General features: G+C 43.3%; 2 protein-coding genes across 7 annotated transcripts in view; both read right to left on the bottom strand.

Annotated features, from left to right (window-relative positions):
* KIF2A (kinesin family member 2A) overlaps positions 1-13,714 on the bottom strand; it is a 58,983-nt gene extending 45,269 nt beyond the window's left edge. For 3 of the 5 annotated variants that reach the window (XM_075488738.1, XM_075488736.1, XM_075488733.1), the window contains exon 1: positions 13,524-13,692. In XM_075488738.1, coding sequence (XP_075344853.1) covers positions 13,524-13,587 — 64 coding nt within the window. In that variant the 5' untranslated portion in view covers positions 13,588-13,692. Of the gene's footprint in view, positions 1-9,059; positions 9,196-13,523 lie in introns of all 5 variants that reach the window. The other 2 variants (XM_075488734.1, XM_075488737.1) reach the window with 2 other exon arrangements.
* Positions 1-15,781, bottom strand: part of IPO11 (importin 11) — a 268,429-nt gene that overhangs the window by 151,081 nt on the left and 101,567 nt on the right. The window lies entirely within an intron of this gene.

Genomic DNA, 15,781 nt, shown 5'->3' with positions numbered 1-15,781 from the left:
GAGCACTCACTGCCACACAACAGTAATTCTGAAATTGCACTCACTTTTCTCCTTGCCACTTCACCCTGATAGTCCACACTTTTGTGATTAACTAGAATATCAAGGTTTTTCTCCTGTCATTTATAGTTTATGATCTCCCAATCTATAGCAAAAGCACATTTACTTTGTGCCACGTTTTATCCCCATTGTTTCACTCCATACTTCCTAATCTTCCTGCATGATATACATCTCCACAGAGATGATACTCCCACTCCCATAGTAATGGAGTTTCTCAAGAGCAATGTTACTTTCTGTGTTACGAGCAGGAATGAATAACTGTAATGGATGGGAAAAACCAGCCAGCCAGTCCCAAAACTGATCCCAGAGGCACACTGTTAGGTCAAAATTATTAGGTACGCTATCATCACCTGTCTTAAATGCATTACCGTTCTTGTATTAAACTTCATCTGAATCACTTTGCAGACTCTGCGAAACATTTTACTGAAATTCAGAGAAACTTATGGCTGACCCTCATAATGGGTCAATACCAGTAAAGCTGCGCAAAGCCTCTCCCACACTGACACCCCAGCAGGGCCAAGCTCAGGTCAGGTCACCCCGCACTCACTCAGCTCCAGGACTCAGCACCGCATTTACCTGCTCCACCTCTAGGACACTAGTCTGGAACACAGAGAGTAGAAGCACTTCAGCATCTGTCCTCCGCTGTTTGCTACTACTTCTAGTCAAGGCACTGTACGTTCCTAGAATGCTTCAACTAGATTTGTAATTTTTCCCCTTGTTTTAGTGCAAAATCAAGCAGGTGAGCTGTAATCACTTCCGAAATTGATGTTAATGTGATGGCTAATTGCTCCATCACCTAAAATCCTTTTATTCAGTTATGTTGGTTTTGTCATGGGGTACCACAACGGTCTTTCTTTTTTTGATGGGGAAAGGAGGCAACTCCTATGAGGATCTATCACTTGCTGTCAAGTTAGATTGTGCCATGCTTTTACTGAAACATGGCATGACCATGACCAAACTTCTCATTCTCAAGCATCACACAGTTCTAGGTTGTAACAGAAAAACCTCAAGTCCTGGAGATCACCTCCATGCCTTTTTTCCAGACCACACCATGGACAGAAACCCTAAGACAACTGGTACCAGTTGGTTCATGTCCACAACAGCCCTGGGACAGCACCTTTCATGGCACATTGCTCACAACTACAGCACTTAGTGCTCAATCCAGATCCCTCAGCTGTGCCTATGGTAGCAAGCAGTGTACTGCAACAGGAGCAGATCTGCAGAGCAAAGCAGGTGGTGCTGGGGATCAGACATTCATACCGCGTGTTTTGGAGGGGTCTGGGGGGGTGTCTAGTCCACAGACTGAACACACCTTGTGGGAGTGCATCATGTACATATTTGGAGTGTACCCTCCAGCTAAATTTCATCCAAAAGGAATTTAGTGTGCTCCAAAGCCACTTTCAAAACAAACTAAAGCATAGCATGAGGACACACGGGATGATCAGAAGATACATGTCCAAAGTCCATTCTTGATCTGAACTGAAATGCTTGTATAGGTCCACCACTGTGGTCCCAAGTGGCATGCCTAGAGCCCTAAGACCTCTTAATTTTTTTTTTATGGTTATTCACAGAATCACAGAATTCTGTGATTATGTTATGGTTATTCACCTAGACCTACACAGAATTGAGAAAACTGCATTGCAGCCTCCCACTATAGTGCTTTTAGAGCACAAACACGAGCATGTGCTGCACGCCCAGGGACGTGCATGAGAATATGAAAGTGTGATGCTTACTAAAATGCAGAAGGACTGTCCAAGCAGTGATAGCGAAAATGATGCAGTTCAGGTCTCTTCTCAAGAACTAGTCAAGGAAGTTTAGGTTTCCTATAGGAGGCAGGTCATCTGGTTCACTCCAGATGGGAGCCTGGAAGTGAACTAGTACATGTGCAATGAGAACGATCATGGTACCAGGACGCTAGACTAAAATGAGGTGCAAGATAAATTCACAAGCAGAACAGTCCAAACCATGAAATACTTCAATCCTCTGTACAAGAAGATTACATGCAAACAAGTGCTAATGAAGGAGGGGACTCGGAAAGTGAAGCACTATTTTCTTTTATGATACAGGCCTTTCAAAACATTAGCTAGAAACTTACACATCATTTTCCAGTCTGGTGTTCAGTTACATTCTGAATTACACTAAATTTGGGGTCTGATCCTTTGGCAACACAGCTTTTTGGGTAGTCAGATGCCATGACTTCAAAAGGGCCTCTCAAAAAGAAGGGAGTACACAAAAAGGTGAAAGATGAGCTTCTACATAGACAAAAGAAAGATAATGCACCCAGAGAAAAATAATCTAATTTATGGGTACACAATACTGAAACTGGAGCTAGAAGTTACAACTCAGGTAAGGGATCCTTAAGTTAACACTTACAGTTCTCTAAAAACATTGACTCAACGTGCAACTGCAACAACAAAAAAAGCCAGTAAAACACTGGCCTTTGTCGGGAAGCTAAAGAATAAAAGCAAGTGTCATTTTCAAACTATAAATAAAACTTTAGTACATGCACATCTCAAGTATTGTGGCACCAGTCTTCACACCTCAAAAAAGATGCAGCAGAATTAGAGGAGGTAAAGAGAAGGACAACTAAGAAGATGAAGAGAATGAAGATATTAAGGTGGGTGAGATTGCTCACTTTTGAGGAAAAGACTGCAGGTGGATTTGGTTATGCTTTACAGCCATAAAGGACAAAATGATTGGAAACTGTTATTCACTAAATCCTGCAACACTAAAGCTCGGAGTAGTCTCTTAAGGCACGTTGGTTTCAGGCAGATAAAAGTAATAATGTACTTTTCTATGCAGCAAGCAGGAACTTCCTGATCTTGCTTCCACAAGAGGTTGTGGAGGCAGACAGTGTAAGTTGGGTCACAAAGGTATTCAATAAATTCACAGACAATAGATCTATAAATGGGTATGTAACAGGACTAGGCAGAGTTGTACTTCTAATATCCCAGATATAATTCTGGATATTCAGGGAAGAGAAAGACTGAGGACAGTGGCAAGGCTGACCTGCTTTCCCTAAATAGCCTCTCCTACCGCTGTTGGGCTACATGAACCATCGGTCAGATCCACTGGGGTACTTCTTATAGTAGTGGTGAGCATACTTTAAGGAGACAGAGGAACCTCCATAAAGGCAGAAACCTTCATAAGCTTTTAAAAAAAAATTCACATTCTCCAATTTCAGTAAAAGTCTTATAAAGAGGGAGGGGAAAAAAGTTTTCATTTGCTTTTCATAAAGTAATCTTCATTGTCATATATTCACATAGCAATCTCCCATCTAAATTGTAAAAAAACCCAAGCCAAAACAACAATAATCCACCCATTTTCAACATTCCTGCGAGGTTTTCCACCCACTGGTCCCTTTCATGGCCCATATGAACCCCCTCCAGTTCTCAGATTTAAGGAAGATTAAGCAATCAGAGCTGCAAACTTTATTCAAATGAGAACAAGACATTAATGTATGCCATGATAGTATTTTCTGTCCTCTGTCACGTTTTTCTTTTACTGCCACTGCATAAGTGAAGGTTTTCATTCAATTCCTGGTAATGACATTCACATCTTTCCTATGAGTTGACAACTTGTAAAAAAGTTGCAGGAATAGTTCAATGTCTTCTTATATATATTTTTTTAGTTTTGTAAAACTGAACATAATTTGACATCTTTTTGCACATTTAGTCAGCAGTTCCTTGGAGTCCTTTAGAACAATTTTGCAGGCAGCTTCTTTAAAATCTTTTAAAACTGCTTATGAAAGTTCCTCTCCAGAATACTTTGCTATATACTTTTACAAATCAAAGTCCTCCATGTTCAGTATAAATTTCAATACAGTTGTGGTATGTAGGAGCAAAAGTAGATTCAGTCAAGTATCTCTTTCAAACAGTGTTGGGGTTTAGTGGTTGTTGAAATTTTTTTAGCAACAGGATTTAAGATTGTGGTGGATTCAATAATGTGGTGAATACCCTCTGCCAAAAGATTGAGATGACTTGGCCAGTCTTCTCTCTCCCTTTCCCCTTTCTCATTTTGTTTTTTGCTTGAATAAATAGCAAAGACCTCCTTTTCATTATTTTCTCTACTTTCTCTGAAGCTGACGGTAGCCTAGAAACAATAGCTTCTTGCATCACCCAGAAAATTTCTACCAGCACCTTCTATAGATGTTTTCAAATGGTACCATTTGCCTTTCAAGACCCACCCTGTCAAATGGTGTTTTGTTGTTTGGGTTTTCCTTTCATTTCCCTTACTTTACAATATTACCTTTAGTAAGACTATTTACCATTACTTAATTCATTACAGAGCTGCCAACTGTTGCTCCTGGTTAAAAGTCAGAAGCCTTTATTCTCATACAAGTTTAAAGCCTGTATTTTACCCTTATCTTAACATGGTTCCAAAAGCTCAAACCAAGAAGAAAACTTGAAGTAATATTTTAATTCTTCTCTGTGTTTGATGAAAGCTTATTGTAACTTAAAAATCATCAGGCTGTGATTTATAGTCACCTCATTCATCACCACCTGAATTCCTATCCTATTAAAATGTCAAAATGAACTGGGAAGTTCAATTCATAAAAGTGTAGAAGAATATGCAAACATAACCCAAAACTGAATCAGAAACTTGGAGTATTCCAAAATCTAAGTGTGCATGTGCTTTTCAAACTGAATTCATTTCCACTGCCCTCTTCCTAGAGCCAGAGATCCTCATCACCGCATCATTATGCATACCTTCATCTCTAGCAAACACTTTTATAGATCAGTCGGAAATACACCTCAAACTCTCTATGTAGTTCAGCCACAAGGGGAAAGTAGCACATTTTAGTGACTGCAAAGGTGCAGCACTGTGCAACAAAAATTCTAGAGCCAAACTCTGCAAGGGCACACCTTGCTTCTAAAGAGAAAGCTTTAAATAAAGCCCACGCTCCACCTCCCTCCACTCACACATTCAGTGTGTTCATCCATTGAAGGCAACTCTTAACATACTATGCTGTAAGTAACAGAAAAGACTGAAAATACTCACACTTCTGATACCTGCAATTACACAGAGCTGTCAGTGCCTGATGGCAGCCATGAGAAACTCAAACTTACACTTGACAAAGCTTCAATAGGATTACTGATAACTTGAAAGCAAGTAACATTCCCCTATGTGAAAAGCATGACCACCCATTGATAAAAATGAAAACAAAGCAAAAGATTTTTTGTTATATGCAAGTAACCTGAAGTCACTTTGTTACTGTTTGGGATTGGAGAATTAGTTTTACAGTGTCAGTGTTGCAGAAGGGACAAGGAATGCAGCAGACAGTTCCCTTTACAAGTCTGGGAAACTTAAAAGCAGCTTATGCCTGATGCAACCACAACTGCCACTAGGTAAAAATAATAAGCTATACTGAAAGCATATTATTTTAATAAAGCAAAATAAGAAACTAAACTACCATATTCAAGCCTTTAAGCAGCAAAATCCCCCAGTCTTCTTTCTCAAGAGTCAAATGCAAGATCAGACTCTGTTGCTAAACAAGACCCCGTTCCAAAAAAAAAAGCAAAAAACCTGATCGAGTGGCTTAATTACTAAATCTATCTGATAAGTCAAATTTTTTAAAACGTCACAAAGTTTTACAGAGTTTTACAGGGTTATCTTCAAGAACCTCTACTTACTCCTTTTAACTAAGCAATTCTAAAATTAACTTGGGTTCCTAGCAACATAAAACAACTGAATTTAGACTGTAATAGTAGAGTCATCAAGTATTCTATGTGTGTTCTGCTCACGTAAATGATTCAGTGCACTACACACATTAAAAAAACTAGTAAGCACAAGCCTGATAAATTCATTCTCTTTTCTAGGAAAGGTAATTCTAATGTAATTTTTCACACAGCTTTATTACCTTTTGTCTAACAGATGTAAAATCTAGTTTTACATATTTAGCAATGACCAAATTCAAAGACAGCAAAATTAACTCCACAGAACACTTTTCAACAGGGAAATGGGAATGTCATCTTTGTAACACCCTCCCAGAGAACTACTACCTGTGGCTGCTCTGTTTCCCAGGAGCAACTACCAGGCATGGAGAAGAGTGGCACAAGAGAAGAACATCTAGCCCCCTGTTCTGCCTCCAATGGTGGCTCCACTTGAGAAAAGCATTTAACATGGCAGGTGTACTTCACCGACTTCTAGTAGATCAATGGTTGATGGATGTTTTAAGCCACAACTGACCTGTTTATCATCATACCTTCTGGGGACATGAACAAATTGCATTTCCAGGGTATCAGACACTGCCAGTACTGTCTCATAGCCTAAACACTTACTACAGAATTCAAAGCGTCCCTTTGCAGAGGTCAAAGGTGTAGGAAAATCAGGTCAATCACCTATCTATATTGGAACGCTATAGCAAACTACAGGCTTTTTAATTCTTCGAGTGAAAATAAAAAAATATTACTCAAACAGCAATATAAAACTGTGAACTTTTTAAGGAAAGGAATGAAGACAGAAAAAGAAGCAGCAGCACATGTGCCTGTACATACACAGTATGAGCAGATCTGAGGATATAGCTAACAGCAGTTTAAGACAATCTACATCTGGATTACCATAGTTTTAGCTCCCTGCCCTCCCTCCCTCCCTTCCCTACAACACATCTAACTAAAAACTAACACAGGTGCAGTGGACAGACAAAAGCAGCCCAGAGTTAAACATCTTAAACAGCTGTGGAACCACACCAACAGTCAAAATTAACTGTAGCTAACTTAATTATGATGAGTGTCTAACAGTCTTATGTAAGTATAAAAATCTCTACCAAAACCCAGGAAAAATTGATCCAAACAATATATCTCGGAACATTTGTTTTAGTGTCTACGTTCAGTTCAGTATTGAGAACAATTTAAATAAAACCTCAAATACCAAGTCACAATAAAACGTGGAGGTTTAGAACATACAACTGCAAGCAAATTTAAAAACAATTACATTAGAAGGAACTGTAACTATTCCCTCCAAAAAAATAAAAAGACTTCTGAAAGGACACAAGTGGTAAAACTGGAAAACATAGATAAGCCTTCAAGCAAGCAAGAAGAACTGTTCGTATACCTGAAAGCTTGTTCATGGCTTTGAAATAGATGAACAGATACAACAAAAATTGTCTTGCAGCTCCATAAAAACCTTTTACCCTACATCTGGAAATACGCATTGAAAGCATCTACACTTCCAAATAATTTTAACTATCCTACAGAGGCATAATGAGAAATTGACTATTAAAATCCAATGTCTTCTTAAAAACTCTTCAGTTTTAAATTACAAACACCGTCATGCCTGACCATATAATTTGTTTACTACACATTCTCACTACTGGACAAAGTCAAGACTGCTTGGTAGTCCTTACTGTGGACTTCTGTATCTTACTTTTTGCATTACATTTGTAATTTAACTTAACTCTGAAAAGTTAACATAAACCTTTAATTTACCAGAAGTCATTGAATTCTTTTCTTCTAGGGACTAAACATTCTGTGAACAATTATAGTGAACATCACATTTGAGTGCTCACCATGGGTTGACCACAGCATTCTCTTCCTGATCCCAAGTCCAGTCATACAGTACAGGAAGGCAAGACAACCCAACAAACAATAAGATGGGAAAAAAGTTTTAAAAAAAAAAAAAAATCACACTTTACAATATAAGCAGTAAACATTTAAAAAGGAAGACCTTAAGGAAGAACAAAACAAGGAAGCAAATTTACTCCATTCTGTTACTTACTCCTCAAGCACAAAAAATCACAGTGGCACATTCCATGTTAAGCCAACAAATACACTACAGATTTTGTGCTCCAGGAAAGGAGCTCACCCAGCACATACTTCATACTCATTTCTCTACATTGTCCTATGGTAAGTGGATGTATTAAAAGAAGTCAAAAAGATAATTTATCTTCTAGAGCAAACAGAAAGAGATACTTTTGCAAGGACATTACTCTTCAGTCAGGCACGACCTCTTCCCAATGATTTATCGTCTCGTCCCATCTCGACAAGATGGGAAGCTGTGCTTGGTGCCATAGCAGCATGGCACAGTCTTCAGTTCATAGAGCCATAAGAAGAAAAAACAAGTAAAACTGGGCACAGGCAACAGGCCATCATAGAGAGTGGGTGGAAAGCAATAACTTTACCTACCAAACAGAAACAAAGGATAGATTCCCCCACGACATGATTAGAGGGGAAAAAACATGCAATACAAGCTGTCTAATCCTAGTAGCCACATACAGCTCTAAAGACATTATTGCCAGTATGTAATGCTGTATTAAACACACTTATGGAACAAAGATGAGAAGATTCTCTGAAGATTAGGACTCAACTCTTGTCATTCAAAAGCTATTTATACAAAATACAGAAGGCCTACATAAATATCTGAGAATCTGCGAGTCACCGTGAAAATCCACTTCCTGCATAACAAAAGCTGAATGCTTAAAAAGCGATTTCAAAAAGGACACAGAAAATTTAACACAACCTCCCGGTCAACGCTTCTGTAGGAACAAACCCCAGAAACTCTGGATGTAACAATATGAGAACCTACACCGGATAAGTAAGCCTAAATGTTGGACCCATTAGCTTGACCAGCAACAGCACGCTTGAAACCCTGTGTGTGATCAGGCCACTATGGAAGGACAAAGACACATTGTGTCCATATGGCTTACATAGGGATTAGGTAATTGAGTCAAATGATTTAAATGTGGTAACAAAAAGGTCTTAATCACAGGGAACAAATACAAGATGTATGTCACCAAAGGAAAGAGTAAAAGCACATTACCATTTAAATCTATCCTCAAGAGCTTGTAAAACAGGGTGACTACCCAAACCTGAACAGCATTTTTATAGTATCGTTATGCCTTCTATCCTGCTATAAAATCGTTGTTGCTATTGGGAGTTGTTTGTAAAGATCAAGATCATCATACAGGATTACCCAGAAGACAGAGGATGCTACAGACCTCTCAACTCTGAGAAACATCAATTTCACAGAAGTTGGGCTTCAAAGAAAAAAATTACAGCCCTTACCATTACAAAAATTAGTCTCGTTTGTGTTTGAAGGAGAAACAGTTACCGTGATGTTTTGTCAAGCCTAAGGAGAGAGGAGCTGCCAGTAGGTTTTTGGACTAGATGGATTATCTTCAACCACGACCAGTTCCAGCTGCTTCAGAGACAAGTGAAGAAAATTCATAAGTAGGCAATTACAAAATGGCACAGCCACAGGCAAGATTTCTTCCTACCTCCCATCAGTTAGGGGTTATTTAAACTACAGATGCAGGAAGAACAGAAACTACCTTTTATGCTTGCTGGTGTATTTTTAAAATTTTTAGTGTAAAACTGGGTATTCCTACCATCCTTTTTAAAATTCTGCTATGCTTCTAGCCTCCATCTCTTCTGGTAACAAGCTCCATGTGATAACTGTACGTAGTCTATTCTCCTTTATCAGTTTTAAGTTTTCTCTTTCCAACACTGACAGCTCTCCTGTTCTTGTATTATGAAAAAATGGGCACAAATTAATGATCTTTCTTTTTTACACCATTTGATGGTAAATCCCTAAAAATTCAGCATTTTTCCTTTCCTGGAAGTTCAGTCAAATCTTCAGTCACTCTTCCACTTACAAGAATGTCCCTTCTCCTCATGCCTGTTACATTATTTCTGACACAGTGAGATCAGAATTATATTCCTCCCCGCCCCTGGCTTTCAAAATGAGCAAATATATAATTAATTTCTCTGTCCTTCTAGGTAGTATTTCAGATCTGCAAAGACAGAAAGAATAGGAACAGCCTGAGGAGAAAATGGACAGAACACAATTGGACTGAAAAAGTAAGGAAAAACACCAATCAGCCTACTAAAGGGCTGCAGGACGTAAGAGATTTATCCTATTTCAGCAAAAGGCTGAATTTATGGAAAAAACAAAGTGAAATATTCTTTCTCCAAGTACTTATATAGGTCTTTGTCATCATTAATGGCATAATGCACAAGAAGTGGAGATACATGTGTAAGTTCACACATAAAGCAGTGGGCTATTAGTACCTGAGTAAAGGGAATTTGCAAACAGACAAAAGGCCACATTTAGACCTCAACAGGGAGCATCTTCTGGACAGGAGCATTACAGCGGGTCTCGCAGGTACTTTCTGTCCCCCTCTCTAATTCCCTAAGCTTCTGTGTGATAAGGCACAATTTTAAAGACTGGAAATGCAGCCCATTCTTAGCAACTCACAACCTAAAACAAATTCTTTCCTGTTTCCAAGATAGATCACCAAGGCATATTTCAAGCAACATACATAAATTACACTGAAATAAGTAGTAAATTTCAGAAATGATTCTAAAAAGCTAAACTAGCTGATCGCTTAATACCCTCTTACATTACATGAACATAACTAGTTATTCCAATTATAACTGGAAATATTATCTGCAACACTAGACAACATTTATACCAATGTTTACCCACTGAGAAAAAACAGATACACAGCAAGCAGCTCTGCAGCGTCAGTCCTTGAAAATGTTGGGTTTTATCCAAACACTGGTTTTCATGTGTTTTTGGCCATGAGTTCTAACAATGCCTTTCATTTGTACAACATCTATTTTCTATTCAGTCCTATAAGAAATCTCTCATGAAACACTTAAACCTAATTAGAACTTGTCAAAATGACAGAATATGCAACTTTTCTTTCCAGAATGTTCTGGTCTCATTCTCACATTTATTGTGTTTTGCATATCTTTGCAATTGTGTTGTAGTGAACAAGTATGACTTTTAACAGTGATGTTTCACCAAAAACAAAGCTGCTCTGTTTTTCTTTTTATTTAAAGAAAAATAGAGTTATCTGGAATTAATAAAGCTCTGTATTCAGAAAAGTGTTTAACATAACTGGTGGACAGATGGGAAAACCCGCATACTTTTTCAAATGACCCCATTAACAAAGTAAAACTTTATTCTTCTCTGGATTCAGCAAATAAACAGGTAAATAAGGAAATCTTAAAGAATTACTATACCTACCTCTCAAAATAATATCTAGTTTTAAAAAGGGACTTCCTACAGACAAGACAACATGTGAAAAAAAGCCCAGACCAACACACCACTTTCTCCAAAAGTTTCTTGAATGGTTTTAATGGTGCTTTCAGCCAAGGGTAGCTGGTATAATACACAGCCCTGATTCTACCTAGGATACAGTTCTGGGTAGAAAAGATCCAGGTAGATGCCTGTTACTGAACCAGAAGGTCACAGGTGAAGACCTCTACTTCACCCTGGCCATGCATTTCCTACACACCAATACTGTTGGGGTCACAGATCCCTCTGTGAGCTATTGGAACTCACAATCCTGCAGAAAACTAGCACATCCAAAAGTTTTCTACTGTTTCTAGTGAATCAAATCATCAATTAATGTATTAAATCATCAGAAAAAAAAATCATTGGCCACACTGGATGGGAGAGTTTGCAGGAACAACACAGCTGACAGAGGCAGAGGCAGCAAGAGCCTCCCCTTGTTAGAAGCAGCTAGATCAATTTCCATTGCTTGTGCAACCACAGCTCAGGTTGGAAACCTACCTTCTAAAAGGCAATGCAATCTAGTGCTGGCTGTCCTTCGACACCTTTCTCACAATGCTCCCTCCCACATACCTAGGACAGTTTCTCCTACAGTTTAATAGGGAGAGAATGACAGAAGGCTGCAGCAGCCAGAGCCACAACGGGGCGCCTCCTCCTCCAGTCCCAACGAAAAAAAAGAAAACCTCACAATAACCAGGACCCACTAACTCTGGTATGACACTGCAATCTGGTTGCTCACACAAGGACCAAGTTAACACAAATGCTCAAAACCCTGCAGTTTGAGCAACTGCTATGAAGGCTTCCCCCTAGTACACTACTTATGTGTAATACATTTAATGTGCTGCATCGCATGTGTAAGTGATACAGCAAAATATGTAAATCGTTAACAGTATTGAAAATAAGCATTATGTTCAAGAGCTACTGTCCTCACTTCTGACATTAGAAGTGAGCAGAACCCTGCAGAGGGAAAAAAAAAAAAACAGCAAAGCATTCTCATGCCTTATTTTCCAAAGGCACACAAACCAAACAGTAACATTTATTAGAAGTTCACACAGCACTCAGAAAAACAGCTTTACAAGTTGCTACGGTGAGGTTTTCTGAAACCCCAAGCAGAGATCTGCAGAGATTATGCAAATAACTGCCAGACTTATCAGATTCTTCACGTGACACGCAAGCCATTAAGCACAAATTGAGGGGTTAGGTTTAGCATAGTGTCCAGCCAACACGGACCGTTACTTCATTGTAGGGCTGAACTGCAGTATGGGACACCAGAAAGACAAGCTGCATAAAGACTGTCGGCTGCTTCTTTCCTGCCTCATGACAAAACCGTGCTAACTTCAGTGCCTTTGACCTCCAGATCTTTCTTCCCTTAGAAACATCTGCTTATTCTTTAGCAAGCTCCTCAACCCTGGAGGAAAAGAAAAAAAAAAAGACTTTCCAGAAAATCCCAGAAGAACCCCACCCCGGTTTAGAAGACTTCGCAGATCTCACAGAGGCCAAGCACAGATGACATATTCCCACTCAAATTAAAGAGCTGAGGTCACAAGTGACCTGCCATTGATTCAGCCAGTGAACTTCCCATTTCAGTTCTCTGCTACCAGACAAATACAAAGAGTTAGCACCCTAAACCTGTCACACACGCCTCCTTTATTCACGTGTATTTCTAGACAGCACCATGCATCCTCCCGCCAGGAGATGCTGGGCAAGACGAGAAACACTGGATCCCCCACGGAGAAATAACAATTCATGGGCATAAATAGCAAGCGCTCTTCTCATATTTTAATCATAAAGAACATCTGAAATAATATCATCAAGCTTTTTGTCAAGTGATGGAATTGACCAGAGGCATTTCTGTCAGGGCATACTGTTGTGTCATTTTTCCAGAGCACGGCTCATACGCCAGAGCAAACAAGAAGTTATTTCTTTACATTAAAGGCCTTTCCTCCCTCCATCGCCTCATCCGGCCCTCCCACCTCGCTGCCCAAACCTCCCCGGGCTCTCGCCCCTCTCCCCCCCGGGTCCCCTCATCACCCCCATCCGCCGCCACCCCCACGCCCCACTGCCCACCTCACACCTCTCCCGTCTTCCCCTCCCCCCCGAGCCCACCCCCTCCCTGCTCCCCGCAGGCCCCTCGCCCTCCTCCCCCGCCTCAGCCCCCCACCCCGTCGCCGCCCCTCCCCGCCCTGCCGCAGCCTCCCCGTCCCCAGCGGCGGCCGCCACCGCCGCTCGCGCCCCGCGCAACCGCCCTGCGCCGGCAAGCGCCAGCGCTCCCCTGACAACCGCAGCGCGCGCCAGGCCCGGCCACTCCCCGGCCCCGCGCACACAATGGGCCCCGCGCGCAGCCCTCTCCCCGCCCCCCCGCGCCGCGCACCGGGGCGGCGGCGCCCGGCCGGGGTCTGCGGCCGCTCCGCCGGGCCGGCCCCTGCCGCCGCCCCTGCCCCACTGACCATCGCTGCGCTTGATCTCCACGTAGATCCCTATCTGGATCTTGCCGAAGTTGGCCGCTGCCATCGCTTCATGGGGCAGCCGGGGAGATCGGAGGCGCTGCCGGCCGGGCGCACAGGGGGCGGGGAGGGCGCGCACAGCAGCGGTGGTGGTGGTGGCGGTGGTGGCAGCGGCGGCGGCGGCGGCGGCGGCGGCGGCACCGACCGCGGCGGCTCTGGGAGGCGGGAGGGAGGGGAGGAGGGAGGGAGGGAGGGGCGGGCGGGGAGAGGCAGGAGGGGGAAGAGAGAAAAGGCGCCGGCCGGATACAACACCGTCGGGAGCTGCTGCGCCTGCGCGCCGCGGCGTCACGGCAGGACCGGCTCACGGGGGAGGCGGGGGCAGAGGCAGAGGTGCCGCCGCGGCCTTCGTCAGCCGCCCGCGGTCTGCTCTTCCTCCGCCTCCGCCGCCTCCTCTTCCTGCCTCGGCGGAAGGGGGTGCGCGGCTCGGGCGGGTCCCCCGCCGGCTCCTCCGCCGTGTCCCCCGTCGCGGGGCCGCCCCGTGTCCCTACCCCGCGGCGGCTGGGAGTCCCGCCTCGCCCTCGCCCCCCCTTCCCCTCCCCGTGGCGCCGCAGCTGTTCCCTCGCCGCCGCCGTTCGCGGCACCTCGGGCGGGCTGGCACAAGATGGGGTCCCCGCTGCCCTGGGGCCGGGTCCCGCGGGAAAGCCCCGCTCGCCCGGTCCCGGGCCGGGAGGGGCCCGTCCCAGCCGCAGGCCGCCTGTGCGAGCCTCTGCCACTTGGACCTGTCCCCGAGTTAGAAACACACACGCGCCTGTTTGGCACCAGATGGTGACTGAGCTGCTCTGAAGTTTTAATGTAATAGCTTTATCTACCTCCTATCTGCTCATGGGGCTCCCGTGTGCCAAGTAGAGCAGCTTAGAAGCGTTCTTCTTGCTCCCCAGCCTGCCAGCAGCTCTTGGTTCCAAGGAAGGCCACGCAGTCAACAGCATCCATCCATCTTCGCCTCATGGCTGCCCCATGCCTTTATACAGCTTAAATAAAAACCAAAACATGCTTCATGTTCTTCATTTCCCTATAAGGACTCCTGTACCTCAAGAAAGCCACTTCGTTAAACATTGCCCCTCGCGTTTCCTCTCCGAGGGCAGTTCCTGACATGAAGAAGCCACCACCAGTTTAAAATTGTCCTTCCTGCACAGCTGCCAGGTCACCTTGAGCGGCATCACGATAAATACCCCTAAGTACACAGCCTCTTCTTGCCCAGCAAAGCCAGTCTATTAAAAATAATCCCCCAATCCACACATCAACGGGTAATACGTAATGATGGCTGATGCCGCGCCACCCGCCTGGGAGCTGCTCCCTCCCACCCAGCCCATCACCCTCCTCGCCTCACGTCTTCTCCCTGCCTCCACTGCCAGTTTCATACTGAAATCAGTATGATACCTGTCAAGTCAGAGTCAAGAAATGGCTCCCAATTCCTACAGGCTTTATATAAGTATACATGTACATGTAGAGAGAGGAGCCCTGCAGAGAAGGACTTGGGGGTACTGATGGACGAAAAGCTGGACATGAGCTGGCAATGTGCGCTCACAGCCCAGAAAGCCAACCATGTCCTGGGCTGCATCAAAAGAAGCGTGGCCAGCAGGTCGAGGGAGGTGATTCTGCCCCTCTACTCCACTCTGGTGAGACCCCACCTGGAGCACTGCGTCCAGCTCTGGAGCCCTCAGCACAGGAAAGACATGGACCTGTTGGAGCGGGTCCAGAGGAGGGCCACAAAAATGATCAGGGGGATGGAGCACCTCTCCTATGAGGAAAGGCTGAGAAAGTTGGGGTGGTTCAGCCTGGAGAAGAGAAGGCTCCAGGGAGACCTTAATGCAGTCTTTCAATATATAAAAGGGGCTTATAAGAAAGACAGAAGGAGACATTTTACCTGGGCCTGTAGTGACAGGACAAGGGGTAATGACTTTGAACTGAAAGAGGGTAGGATAGATCAGGAATAAATTTTTTATGATGAGGGTGGTGAGACACTGGAACAGGTTTCCCAGAGAGGTTGTGGATGCCTCATCCCTGGAAACATTCAAGGTCAGTGTGCTGGTTTTGGCTGGGATAGAGTTAATTTTCTTCATTGTAGCTAGTATGGGGCTATGTTTTGGATTTGTGCTGAAAACAGTGTTGATAATATAGAGATATTTTAGTTGTCGCTAAGTAGTGCTTATACTAAATTAAGGACTTTTCAGCTTCCCAATCTGCCAGGTGCACAAGGAGTT

The sequence above is a fragment of the Mycteria americana genome, chromosome Z, assembly GCF_035582795.1.
Source record: "Mycteria americana isolate JAX WOST 10 ecotype Jacksonville Zoo and Gardens chromosome Z, USCA_MyAme_1.0, whole genome shotgun sequence".
Lineage (NCBI taxonomy): Eukaryota > Metazoa > Chordata > Aves > Ciconiiformes > Ciconiidae > Mycteria > Mycteria americana.
The sequence above is the reverse complement of the archived record's forward strand: the minus strand, read 5'-3'. Positions and strand labels throughout refer to the sequence as shown.